A 13885-nucleotide genomic window follows, 5' to 3' on the forward strand; every position below is an offset into this window, starting at 1 on the left:
ACATGAAGAGTCAGATATCTCAGCACCTCCCTCTGCTGGAAATTAAGAAGTATAGGTAATTTTTAAAAATTAAGAACAGAACTTGGAAGAAGCCTAAGGAAAGAGAATGGCAATAAAATAGGGCTTTTATTATCTACCAAACAACTTCTGATTAATGTAGGATCTCTTCAAGGCTAGAAGGAGACAAGTAATTGAAGTAGAGGAACATTTGGCTCAGGAGGTTTCTATGTCTGTAGAAATAGGGACACTGCCTATAGAGAAATATTGTACTAGATGTACTAGAAACCGACAAGCTCCGAGCCTGAGTGGCGTAGGAGGCTAATGCCTCCTAAGGCAGCATTTAACATCCAGCTGCCTGCAATTACTGTGAGTTCAATTCTCATCAGGCTCAAGGTCGACTCAGCCTTCCATCCTTTCTAAGGTGGGTAAATTAAGGACCCAGTTTGTGGGGGCAATAAGCTGACTTTGTATAAATATACAAAAGTATGAAGGCTATTGCTTAACGCATTGTAAGCTGCCCTGAGTCTCTGGAGAAGAGCAGCATATAAATCAAATTTTAAAAAAAAAATGAACCTTCACCCTTACTAGATTTCATTTCTGGTTTTTGAGACTTTAGCACTATACTCTATTTCATGTTCTTATTTCTCTCTGCAAATTATTTTGTTGCCTGTTCAATCTTTGGACAGTGCATTCTAATACATTTTAGACAATTATCTTCATGGGAATGTTTCACCATGCTAGATCTTTGACAAGTTTCATAAGTCCTAAAGAAGCCAAAAATTCAGTCTTAAATAGCAAACAGAATAATGCTAATGGATAGTGGACCTCAAAACAGTGTACAGCCTTCAAGGAACAAATGGTCCAAGATTACACAAGCTTGCTGGAGACATGGACAGAAAAAGAAAAATGACTGCTTAAAAATAAATAAGAATTGCATGTAACACAGTCAGTTTCGATCCTTATTATGGTACAGCAAAGTTTAGAGAAAAAAATAAATAATATAGCACAAAACTTAAATTAATAACATTGTTTCACCAATTATTTACTTGTTTCAATAATATCTCTTGTGTGTGTGTGTGTTTGTATGACACTTCAATATGACATACGGTTGAATATGGTTGAATACTGTATATAGCAAAGAATGTCTTAATAATTTATACCTATGATTGCAGCAATGTCTTGACTTACTTTTACATTAACATCAGCTGTTGACTGTAGCTGTAGTATGTGGCCACTGATGACAACATCCAAGAGTAAAGAACCATCTGAATCCAAACCACGGGCAACATGACTCATTCGTACTTGCTCCCCTATGGATTTCAACAATAGTTCTGATGAGTGAATGATGTGAGCATTTCACATCTTAAGTGTGAAATGAATTGATATGGACCATTTAGTCGAGAACTAAATGGCTGTAAAAAAGCATTTCTTGAAATATGTATTTGCTAGTGATTACAGAAAGGCTTCTACCCCAAAATACCAAAATCATATTTATTAAAACATAAAAATAAATTAGAGGCAGCTACTAATGTCTTTCTGCCTCAGTTGCCAATTTGCACAAATCTAACAATTTCCACTTTATTGTAATTGTTTCATACTTTTCATGCTATTGTGGATTCTTTTTTAAAACCATTAATTCAAAGTTGCACACATTTTATTGTGCATTTTAAAACATGCTTTTTCTTAGTATACAGATTTTGTATACATTTGTTGTTTGGAAAGTACAAAGCAACATTTGGCTATCAAGGTGTTACTGCCATTGGGTTTATTTTATAAATTCACTTCTTCCTAGAATCATATGCAAATTAATTGTGAACACTTCTAAAAGAAAATGTTTTGGATCTTATACAAAACAAACATCTGTATTCTATTTTTACTAACCAGTAGCAAATTCTACTTGTGTTTCCCGCTTGAAAACTGCACTGGTGAGCGAAAAGCCATTCACAGCTTCTCCAATTTCCTTGGCTGTTATCCAATAAATAGGACTCAGAATAGAAACCAGCACTCTCATTACAGGACCTTTTAGGAGGAATAACTTTATGATAATTTGCAATTTTTGAAAATATTTTTCTTAATCACTTCCAAAAGCAACTGCCTCTCACATTTAGCTGACAAAACTTGAAGATCGTGAATATTTTTTTTCTTTGTTCCTGACTGCCATAAATAATTTATGAAAAGGATAGAATAAATCAACATTACAAAGAATGTATTGATATAAGCACAAGGATCTCAATGTGTTTGCTTGCTTTCTGGTTTTCCCATACCGCTATCGAATGTTCTGGTGGCCTACTACATAGACCGAATGCCATTTGAAACCCACATAGGCCCTCAAGAGTCTGAAGTTGAACTACTTTTGTGCTGTGCCATTTTTCTAAAGGCTTCTATGCTCCTGGAAAAAATAAAGATGTGCTCTGTACTTATGAAAGCTTGATAATATCTAGTGTTGTAGCCATGATAAACATAGACCTTTCATGCTGATTTATAATATTACAACTAAAATAAATGGTGTAAATCTGATATATCTAAATAAAATGTTTAATGCATAAAAGGAACAGCTGTACCAAGATTCCAAGGGATATTTGTAATTTTGGCTTCTATGCTTGTAATATCCTCATCTGGACCATCTATTACGGTAGCATTCAGGAAAGCGATTCCAAACTCAACATCATTAATATGTCCAATGACACTTCCTCTTGCATGTGAGGGTCCACCTGCGGGGGAAAGGAAAGAAGAGCCAAAGGAAGCAGTTTTCTCCAAAATACACAACTAAATTCTAGAATTCATTTTCTAATGATGGTTAAAAAAAAAAAGCAATTAGAAAAATTCATGGAGAGAATTGCTATCATTGGTCAAGAAAATAATGCCAAGAAGCATATGCTTCTCAGTGGCTTAATATTATTGCAGTGTTTCTCAAACTTGGCGACTTTAAGATCTGTGGACTTCAACTCCCAGAATTACCCAGCCAACCTGAGGTTGAAAAACACTGTATTAGTGCATTTCTGGATTTCCCATAGATATCACAAATGCTGGATTAAAGAACCATTTTTTTTTTTACTGTACGTCTCCTTATATTTGGTAATATGACCTGTCTGGGAAATCTCTTACACTGAAATAGAATATTTTTAAAAAATCAAATCATATATGGGTTTGGGTGTCAAGTGCTGGTTTGAGCCACAGTGCTTTCTCTGTTAGGAAACCATAAAATTAAATTGCACATCTATCAGACTTAATCATTCTACCGGATCGGGTGCCCCGAGAGGGATATCATTTTACGAGGTGTAAAGTCCTGTAGGTGAAAAATGATTCCTGTTTAACACTGCTTGCTAGTTCCAACATAACAAAATGTGGCAGGAAGGAAAGTAGAGTAAGCTCCTAAAGGAATTCAGACAGGGTTTATGCCATTATTTGAGTAGGAAATTAGCCAAACCAACAGAGTATATTAATCATTCTGACAAGTAAAACCACTTCATGTTCTTCTGCTGCATTTTGAGGAAAAAAACATTCCAAGTATTGGCCACAAAAGAGACATCTCTGTTTTTTTCAAACCTCATCAGATTTTTGTAAATTTGTATTTACAAATTTACAAGTTTCAGGGGGAATCAACAAACAACTTCACTTGGATTACCCAGCATTCTAAATAACTTTCTAACACTTAAGAAACTTTCTTAATGGCTCTAATAAAAAATAAATAATAATTAACCTTTAGATTAATTTGCAAAATTTTGCCAGGAACTTTGAATAGTTTCCAAATTCTTTTTTGAGTTTAGCTGAACATATTAACTTCAAAAATTGGTCTTTTAGTGAAGCAAAGGATAGCAGATCTGCAGTGAGAGAACTAATTCACTATATCTCTGTTATAATTATGAAACTAAAATATGCTAGTCCAAGTGCTTATAATACCAGAAAATATCAAAGATCGGCTGCAATATTAGAAGTCAAGTGCTCTACTGCCTGTTCAGAAGCTTAATAAATATCCTAGTAAATCTACCCACTGTGTCAGCAACATAATACAGGAAGTCCTCATTTAGTGACCACAATCAGAACTAGCAACTTGGTTGAAAATCAAAATGCAAAGGTCATAAATGTGTGTATTGGTCACAAAATTACTTTTAAATGGTGTAGTAGCTAAATAAGGACTACTTGCATTTGCTAGTGATTTCCAAGTAACCATACTTAGCCCAATTAAAAGATATTTGCCTTTGGCAGCTAGAAAGCATCAGCTGTTTGGGCCTCCAACTACCTTGCTTTCCTTGCCTATTCAGCATGCTTTGGTGCAATCTGGAAACTGAAGCAAAAAGAGGAAAGAATTGGAGCCAGTAAAGATGTCAAGAAAGATAGTATGTAGAAGTCATTTGTAGAAAGAAAAAAGAAAAGAACAACCCAGAAGAAAATATATTACATAGAGGAGGAATAATCTAAAGAAAAATGAAGGTGGGGGTGGGATGTGTCATTCGTATTTGCTGGAAATGTGTGTGAGAGGGAGGGGGTTTGCTGATCCCGAACAAGAGAAAATGTACAGTCGATCCTCATTATCCACAGATTCCATGTTTGTGAATTCACCTCCTCGCTAAAATTTATTTGTAATCACAAATTGCAATACTTTTGCAATCATTCGCAGACACGCACAGGGTGGCAAAAAATTTAGTCACCCAGCACACATGTTCCCAGCTGAGGTCGAACAAGATGATGCTCTGTCTTCCTGTTTCAGCTCTAATACTATAAACAAGTATCCTTTTCACCATCTATTTAATTCACAATTTTTGGGATTTTTTTGTGCTGAAATATATATTAAATAAAGTTATTTTAAACAGAAACACACATAAAACTAGCTTATGTAATGATTGGTTGGTGAAAATGTTGCGACCAGAGGTTCACAGGAATGTAATTCTGTATTCTCCCCAGGAGTAATCACATAGTATTTGCTAATTCGGTGTTTGTGGCAATTTTGTAGAACGTAAGTGAGAGGAGAGACTAAATTGTGCATTGAAGTAAATAAGTTTGTGTTTGGGGCATCAGGTTTTATACATGAAACACATCTGCAAAACTCTTTCTTGTGTTTGGCTTTGCCCACTATGAAAGCCTTATATGAATCTTTATCTTTCTATTTTTCAGAATTCTTAAGGTGCCAGTGGTTCAACATTTTGGCAGCTTTGACAAAACGTAATGCTTTCTACCCTATTTGTCATCAGGTAAAGGACCTTTTATGGTCCCTAGCTGTGGACTTTTCTTAGCTATTCTCATTCCTTTTTTATGTTCTCATTTGAACATCAAATTCAAGATAAGTATGGTTGATGCTGTACCTCTTTATTCTTTCTTCCCTCTGCATCTAAAAGAGGAACACACTAAGTGCCTTCCAATCTGTATTAATGTGCAAGATGATTTTTTTTTTGGTAGATAACATTACAAGAAAGATAATGGAAATAAACAATGCAATCACACCAGCTCTGCATCATTTAGAATCTAGTTCAGCTCTTAAAGACCTAAATAGCAAAGGATTTACATTACAAATTTCAACATGTACCATTATACCATTATAATAGTGCTGAATGCATTCACTGAATAGACAGGATCAGCATTCATTACAATAAAAGACAAAGATGGGACAATCTTAACTTATCATTTGCCTTAGGAGAAACCTTTACATTTCCTCTTAAAGCTGCTGCAATTCCAGTAATCATTAACCTCTCCACCTCATGTTGTTTAAATCCAAGAGTAAAGACTCATTAAAGCAGATTAGGATTCAGAATATACTTTCTTCTTGTTTGGAAAGTAGCACCTATAATAAGCGAGTTGCCCATAACATAATGTGCTTCTCCTTTCCTCCAGCATTTGAGACATAAACTTGGGTATGCACAGGTACCTGGACAAGCCTGAATGTTACATCTGGATATTTGAGCCCTATCTCCAGGACAAGGACGTCCATTGTTAGAGACAGGTGGATTGCTGCACAACCGTGATCGAATCTTTTCCCCTGCTCCACAAGATGCTGAGCATGTACTCCAAGGCTGCCATGGACCCCAGTTTCCATCCACTGCAAACCAATACAGAAGTAAAATAAAATAAAATAAATTAATAATGTTTTATTAATGCTTCTCAAGAGTTTGGGGTTGGGTTGTTTGTTTTTTTTTTTTTGTAATGACAAATGCAACTATTATAATTCAACTATTATATAATAACTGAAATTATTACTATTACTGCTAATCATGCATAGATGAATGAAAGGGATATCAATAGTTAAAAGGTAGATGAATGGCAATCAAATGAAATCTAGGATTGAAATAGAGCAGGCTAGAGCAAGAATAGGAGCAAGAATAGGCAAGGGAAGGAAGTTGGAGGATGGGATAGAAGATTCCTCACTTCAGAAACTCTACTCACAATCTTTAATATCTATTTCAGAACATACTAAAGTTGCATGCACATCTATTTTCTGTAGTAAAATAGTAATAAAGAAGATAGATGATGGATGTTTGCAAGTTAAGAAACAGGCACAGCAGGTCAGTCTCTTCAAAAGTGGGTTGATCTCATTCATCCCCAAAGGAGGTCAACCAAGTGGATTTTATACATCCCTTAATTTTTTCCTCAATCAGAGTCTGGGATGCAAAGTGCCTCCATGCTATATAAAACAAAATAATCAATGCAAAGGGGGCTTAGCACCTTAGTCTCTGTTCCTCTTTGCACCATTATTTTGGTTGGAAACAGAGCTACACTCCAGCAATCTGTAGATTCGTACAAAAAAAAGGAACAACCAATAGCTCATTCACACATATCCAGATTTCAAATCTATCAGAACTTGTGAAGAATTTTTAACCCTATGAACATGCAGGGTCTTATGAGATAGATTTTTAGTTCTGGTTGCTTCTATTGTTATTGTTAGAAGTAACCTCATTGTTTTGCAGACATCCAGAATATTGTATTTCCTATCTGACTGTGTGTCTCAACCTAACTCACCAGGACACAGCTCAGCATGACACCTCTGAGTCTGTGTATCAGCCCCTGCACAGGCTCTTCCTCCATTAAGTGGGTGAGGATTGTCACAAGTCCGATATCTTCTCATATGGCCACCGTTACATGTTCGACTGCAAGTCCCCCAGTTGCTCCACGGACTCCAGTTTCCATGTCCTTTGGGAACAGGACATTTTTCAAATCAGTATTTTTTTTTTAATACTGAAAGGCACAGGAATTAATAACAATAAAAAGAATGTATCAGTGGTATGCTTATTGTCAACCTATTTTTAAATAAAGAGAAGGGAACACTTTTGGAAATAACTATATTGTAATAACTCCTCTGCCCTCCTACCTGGAATGTAACCTTATAGCTCTCTTGGACCAGACTCCAATCCAATTTTTAATCTCCTACAAGATGAAATATTTCTCAGTATACATCAAATTGGCCCTATGTACTTACTGGGGCAGAGGTCAGTGTTGCAAAAGTCAACCTGGAGATCGTTCCCTTCACATCTGAGTCCCCCGTTCTCTGGCGGTGGGTCTGAGCAATCTCTTGTTCTCTGTTGGGTCCCACCTCCACAAGACATGGTGCAGGCACTCCAGCTAGACCAGGAAGTCCATTTTCCATTCACTAGTTAAATGAAAATGGATAAAAGTGGAAGCAAGATTAGAGGAGAAAGAGAAACAGCTGGCAAAATTTGAAATGATTATAAAAGAATATGAGGTGAATGAAGAATATATACGTAAAGGAAGAATTGGGAAAATATATAGAATATTAATTGAATTAGAAGAGTAGGCAAAAGGTTTAAAATTAATTTGGGAATCAGTTTTAGGAGAAATAAATGACAATGATTGGAAAAAAAATTGGAATAGAAGAGTATATAAGAATATGTTAGTTAGAATTAAGGAAAATGGATACAAAGTGATATGGAGGTGGTATTTAACACCACATAAACTAATTCAAATAGATGGTAAATATACAAATATATGTTGGAGGTGCAAGAAAGTGGTTGGAACATATAAACACATGTGGTGGGATTGTGATAGTGCACAAAAAATATGGGACATGGTGTTTAGAGAAATTAGAGCACTTTTGAATGTAAATTTAGATATGTCACCGAGAATTGCATTATTGTTGCTGGTAGAACAATGGGATATAACAAAACAAAAATGAAACAAAAAAAGAAATGATTGTAAACTTGATAATGGCAGCTATATTAGTGATGGCTAAATACTGGGGATGAAATTGGGATATTCAAAGAAATGAATGGTATAATGAAATTTGGAGCATGGCAACAAATGATAAATTAACAACAGAAATTAAATTTTAAAAAGGGATGATTAAAACAAACAAATATAATGAAATATGGGAGGATTTTATAAAATCAGTGTTGGTGGAAGGCAAAGGGAATAAAACTACTCAGGAATATATGCTGTTTTGGAGGGGATAAGGGCACATTTAGAATATATTATATATTTTTATTCCTCTTATAGAAGAAGAAATATAAGGCTGGGGAAATGGCCTCCGGGGTTGGAGGTGCACTGTATTATTTGTATTTTTTTGTATTGTATTGTATTTGTATTTTTGTATTTAGATGTGTATGTATATGTTCGTATTGTTTGCATTACTTGTATTTAAAATAAATTTTAAAATTTAAAATTAAATTTAAAAAAAACCCTAATTGAATGAAAAGATGTATCTTTTACATATACCAACATATAAACATTCAGATAAGAAATTGCAAATATGTGCACATTCTGTGTAGCTAAATCTGATGTCTAAGAAATCTACAAATTAGAGCAGTTAATTGAGGAACCAATGCAGTATTGCAGACTAACTCATTGCTCACTGCTAGGAGTTCAGTTCTCAGTGGCTCAAGGCTGACTCAGCCTTCCATCCTTCTGAGGTTGGTAAAATGAGGACCCAGGTTGTGGGGGCAATATGCTGGCTCTGTAAACCTCTTTTGTAAAGCACTCTGAAGCAGTATGTAAGTCTAAATGCTATTGCTATTAAGTTCCAAGCAGTAGTTAAGAATATGAATATTCTCTATATGAAGGAAGGCTCACCCTCCTTTATCTTACAAAACCAAACTTTGTAGTTATCATAGACTGGCTGACTTTCTCATCTACAAGCTGAACCGCTAACTGAGAGCCAAGTACTGCTATTAAAAAAAAATGGAGGAGAGAAATTAGAACTCTCTTTGTTCAGTGATTTGTTACCTGAGCACATCCCCAGAGGTTCATTTAAAGAGCTTACTGATAAATTTTCCCTTTCCCTTTCCTTCCCTCTTCACCATAAATTCAATTTAGCCAAACTTCCCTTCATTTCTGTCTCACACTATATTTAGAACACACACTGCATTTAAATGAGAGCCAGTTTAGTGGTAGCGGTTAAAGCATCAGGCTAAAAACTGAAAGATCATGAATTCTAGTCCCACCTTAAGTACAAAGCCATCTGGGTGACTTTGGTCTACTAGTCTCTTTCCCTCACTCCTAGGAAGGAAGCAATGGCAAACCGCTTCCAAAAAGTCCTTGCCAAGAAAACTGCAAGAATCGGACTCAATTATACAGAATGAAAAAAAAGTGTTTTCTATAAATTCAGATTAAAAACAAAATCTATTTATAATTTACCTGGACAATTTCTCTCATTGCAAACCTGCATCTGTACATCAGGCCCATTACAGTAGGAACCATCAAATAATGGAGGAGGATTATTGCACAGCCTTATTCTGTTCTGAGTACCTTTGCCACATGTCTCACTGCAAGGTCCCCATGATAACCAGGAACTCCAGGCACCATTAACTAGAAGCAAACAAAGTTAGTCCAAAAAGAAACTGTAAAAATAGAAAAGAAAAATACAAATTGGAATGGATCATAGTGGCATATATGGGAAGGCCATTTGCACAATGGATATTTTTTTTGTCCTCTGATTCTCTCCAGAAGCCTATCAGGGGATTCCAAACATTTTGGAACATATTAGAAGAAGAAAACTGCCTAAAACTAAACAAGGGCATTTTGAGCTACCACTCCTATTATTACTTGTACAATTTAAGAGGGAATCAAAGGTCTCATTAAGATGGAAAAGAGAAAAAAAATTATAAAGGCAGACATGTGGGGTTTTTTTATGATTAAAAACTTTTGGATCCAACAATTTCACTTTTGGTTTTTTAATAGGAAGTTTTTAATTTTATGAATGTATTAACTGCATATAGCACTTTTCAGAATAGAAGTGTGCATGGCAGTTTACAATCTAATATCTGAAACATTTAAATTAAGAACAGCAATCCAACATGAATCTCAAAACAGATTATGGAAACACTGTAGTAGAGTAAAATCTTTTAAAAACCTTCTTAATTTTCCATCTTCTTAAAACTAATTCCAGTGTTTACTCTGGAACAGACAAGTAGATATGTTTTACAAATGATTCATTGAGGAAGAAAAAGAAATTTTATGTCAAGCATATGACTAAGTCATTTCTCACCTGGGCAGGGCCTTATGTTGCACAGAATTGGCTCCACTGCATTGCCTTCACAAGGTCTTCCTCTGTGTTGAGCTGGAGGGTTGCTGCAACTTCTGGTTCTGGTTTTGTTGCCTTGCCCACAGGTTTTAGAGCATTCTTCCCAAGACCCCCATTCTGACCAGCTTCCATCCACTAAATAGCATCCACAATTTATTTTCAGTTACTCATATACACTGAAATGATTGATAACTTCATAATTACAATAATAAAAGATTCAATGGATTGGTGGTATAGATTAAATAGCAACATTGGCCATTATTCAGTATTTCCTTAGTATGTCCTCTTGATCAAATCAAAATGTCCTCTTGATCAAATCTAAACATAGTTGTGGCTGCTAAGTTTGTGAATTTGGAAGAAAGTTCCAAGGACACAAGTGGAATTTCATTTAAATAACTTCAGCATCAAGAGTGAATGCTAGGGGATAACATAATGTAAAAATTATTCATGAGTAATGAAGAAATAATTGCACTGAATCATGGTAGAAGTATCTCTTAAGCATTTATGGTATCCATTTCAGATTTATAAGATAATCAATCTGAATAAAAAAAAGATGAGCATTTACCTGGACACAACTTGCTCTGACAGATGCGTATTTCATAATCAGGCTCCATACAACTTCGTCCACCATTAGCAGGAAAGGGATTGTTGCATAGACGAATCCTCTTTTGGACACCTGGACCACATGTTACACTACATGGTTGCCAGTCAAGCCATTGAGAAAACCCACCGTGCACTGCAATGGAACAAATTCATTAATTTGGTCAATACTCCTTTTAGACCCTATACACGCATGCTATTGACTGCAGTCTTTAAAAAAAATCAAAAGGTTGACCTGCCATTAGTCTACAACAATTTTGTTGTGAATTATGACAACTAAATATTGAATAAAGACTTGGCTGGAAGTGATTCAGGATTAGCAATTGTTCTTGGCTTTTGAGAAATGAGAAAAAATCCCCTTTTTCATTATCCTATCACAACCTAAAAATGGCCTATAGCAGTGGTTCTCAACCGTCCTAATGCCGCGACCCTTTAATACAGTTCATCATGTTGTGGTGACCCCCAACCATAAAATTATTCCTAAGACCATTGAAAATATGTGTTTTCTGATGGTCTTAGACGACCCCTGTGAAAGGGTCATTCGACCCCCAAAGGAGTCGCGACCCACAGGTTGAGAACCACTGGCCTATAGGCTTGCCTCCAATCTCTGAATATATTATTCTATCTATATAATTAAAGTAGGTGAACTAATGAATGGATTAAAGTATGCCTCCTAACTTCCTTTTATTGATGTTTTGAAAAGGCTGATAAAATAGGAAGGAAGTTAAAAACGAATGGTCATAAATAATATTGGGGCCTTTATATGTCAAGAACAAAAAAAAAAGAGAGAAAATAATGGAATGAGTAGTTCCTTGATATTCATTTACTTATTATAGAATTCATTCCATAGATTCTGATCAGTTTACAATCTGAGATCTACTTCTTTATTTCTGTTTTATCTCTTCGAGGGTTAACGGATCACAATATGATACAGTAATAACTGGCAGCCTAGTTCACCACTAACATTCAAAAGGCCAGAATATCTGCAAATGTGTTCTGCAGCACTGGAGCAACCAGACCAAAGACCTGCCACCAAGTCCAGGTTTTTTCTACTTCTAGGGAAAACATTGGAACCTTAAGTATTCCCTGTCTCAATGCCATCAAAGAATGGAAAGAATCCAGTGGTGAAATCCAAAATTTATTACTACCGGTTCTGTGGGCGTGGTTTGGTGGGCATAGTGTGGCTTGGTGGGCATGGCTTAGTGGGCACAGCAGGGGAAGGATACTGCAAAATCTCCATTCCAAAGCCACTCTGGGGCCAGCCAGAGGTGGCATTTGCTGGTTCTCCGAACTACTCAAAATTTCCGCTACCAGTTCTCTGAACTACTCAAAATTTCCGCTACTGGTTCTCCAGAACCTGTCAGAACCTGCTGGATTTCACCTCTGGAAGAATCATATTGAATGATTCAGCCCTCAATCCAACATTATTCTGTTTCTCAAGCTTCTAATAATTGAGGTACACTTAGCTTTAATAAAAATTGGTGGAACTATTCACTCTTATTCTTCACTCTTTACTCTTAAACTTTCAATAATTTGTTTCTAGAGCATGCACAAAGAAGAATGGCATGTCCTTAGAAACCAAACCTTGTGAATAACTGAGGCAGCTTATAGAACCTCTGCGTCTAGCATACGTTCAGATAGATAGATATAAAAAACTTGAATTTAAAGAGTGATGCAGAGATGTAAAATTAATCTTTTCCAGTAAGTACAAATTTAGATCTTATAGGAGATTTTCAGGTTTCAAATTAATATTATTTCTAAAAGCACAGCAACAGTTTTCTCTTCTGACATGAGTATGTCTCAGTAGACAACTTTACTGAGTGAGAGATACAAATATAGTGACATATCTTTATTGCTTTTTTACTTAAAAATGCAGGTTGATTAACTACAAAGCCTCAACACTAACCCTGGACAATGAACGGCACTTTGACAAGGACAGAACCCATGAGATTCCTAGCTACACATTCATATTCAGAAGTATCATCTTTACGAGCAACTGCAATACGTAGGGAGCCATTCGTCAAAACAGTCATTCGGTCTTGATTCAGAAGAGGCCAGCCTTGACGAGACCATTCAATAGTTGGATGAGGTTCTCCTTCTGCTTGGCAGTTCAGTACTGCTGTGGTTCCAGCATCAACAATGATCTCTACTGGTTCAGTTTTAATAACAGGTGCACCTAAGAGAAATAAAATATTCCTGGGTTGGCTGGGATTCTGTGATAAATCAGTAAAAGCAGAGCTCTCTCCTTTTTAATACTTCTCCGTAGTCTATTCAATGCTATAATGCAGTACTATTTCCATTTCTCTCATTTTAATAATTCTGTGGCTTAAACATTTTCCTTTTCTGTCCTATTTTATTTTTTTTTAATTGTCGTAAGTGGCAGGCATTTTTGCTATTATATCAAATCTAACCTGAGGTAAGTGAGAGATTGTGAGTAAGGGATAGGTAATCCATAGCTGGCATCTGCAACCTTTTTATGCCTCAAAAGCCTCCAAGGAGTACTTTGCAAAATGTAGCAAATTTCTGAATGTTGAAAGCTATTTTCTGCTTTTACCCATGGGAAACAAATGAAATAAAGTGTGACTAAATCAGGAAAGAAAGGGAAAATCTTAACATGAGAATGATAGAAAAATAGTCCTGAAGATGAAATTAGTACTAATGAAGTGCAACCCACTGTTCAAAATATTCACCTGTGCTATAAAAGAAAATATTGGGCTGGGAAGGACATACACTGTTGCTGTCATTCATGATTCTTGACGTAACATTCAGAGATGGGTATACAGACTGCCAGTCAGCACAACATTGAAGAGGACTTTTCAAATA

At 35.8% G+C, this 13885-nt stretch overlaps 1 protein-coding gene across 3 annotated transcripts in view; it reads right to left on the bottom strand.

Moving 5' to 3' along the window:
* HMCN1 (hemicentin 1) overlaps window positions 1-13885 on the bottom strand; it is a 226242-nt gene that overhangs the window by 16949 nt on the left and 195408 nt on the right. For all 3 annotated transcript variants that reach the window (XM_034409613.2, XM_034409614.2, XM_034409612.2), the window contains exons 87-96: window positions 12969-13238; window positions 11028-11198; window positions 10427-10597; window positions 9577-9747; window positions 7406-7576; window positions 6949-7119; window positions 5861-6031; window positions 2562-2711; window positions 1882-2019; window positions 1189-1310 (exon numbers count right to left, since the gene is read on the bottom strand). In XM_034409613.2, coding sequence (XP_034265504.2) covers window positions 1189-1310; window positions 1882-2019; window positions 2562-2711; window positions 5861-6031; window positions 6949-7119; window positions 7406-7576; window positions 9577-9747; window positions 10427-10597; window positions 11028-11198; window positions 12969-13238 — 1706 coding nt within the window. The remainder of the gene's footprint in view (window positions 1-1188; window positions 1311-1881; window positions 2020-2561; window positions 2712-5860; window positions 6032-6948; window positions 7120-7405; window positions 7577-9576; window positions 9748-10426; window positions 10598-11027; window positions 11199-12968; window positions 13239-13885) is intronic.

The sequence above is a fragment of the Pantherophis guttatus genome, chromosome 3, assembly GCF_059756535.1.
Source record: "Pantherophis guttatus breed Tessera chromosome 3, ASM5975653v1, whole genome shotgun sequence".
Lineage (NCBI taxonomy): Eukaryota > Metazoa > Chordata > Lepidosauria > Squamata > Colubridae > Pantherophis > Pantherophis guttatus.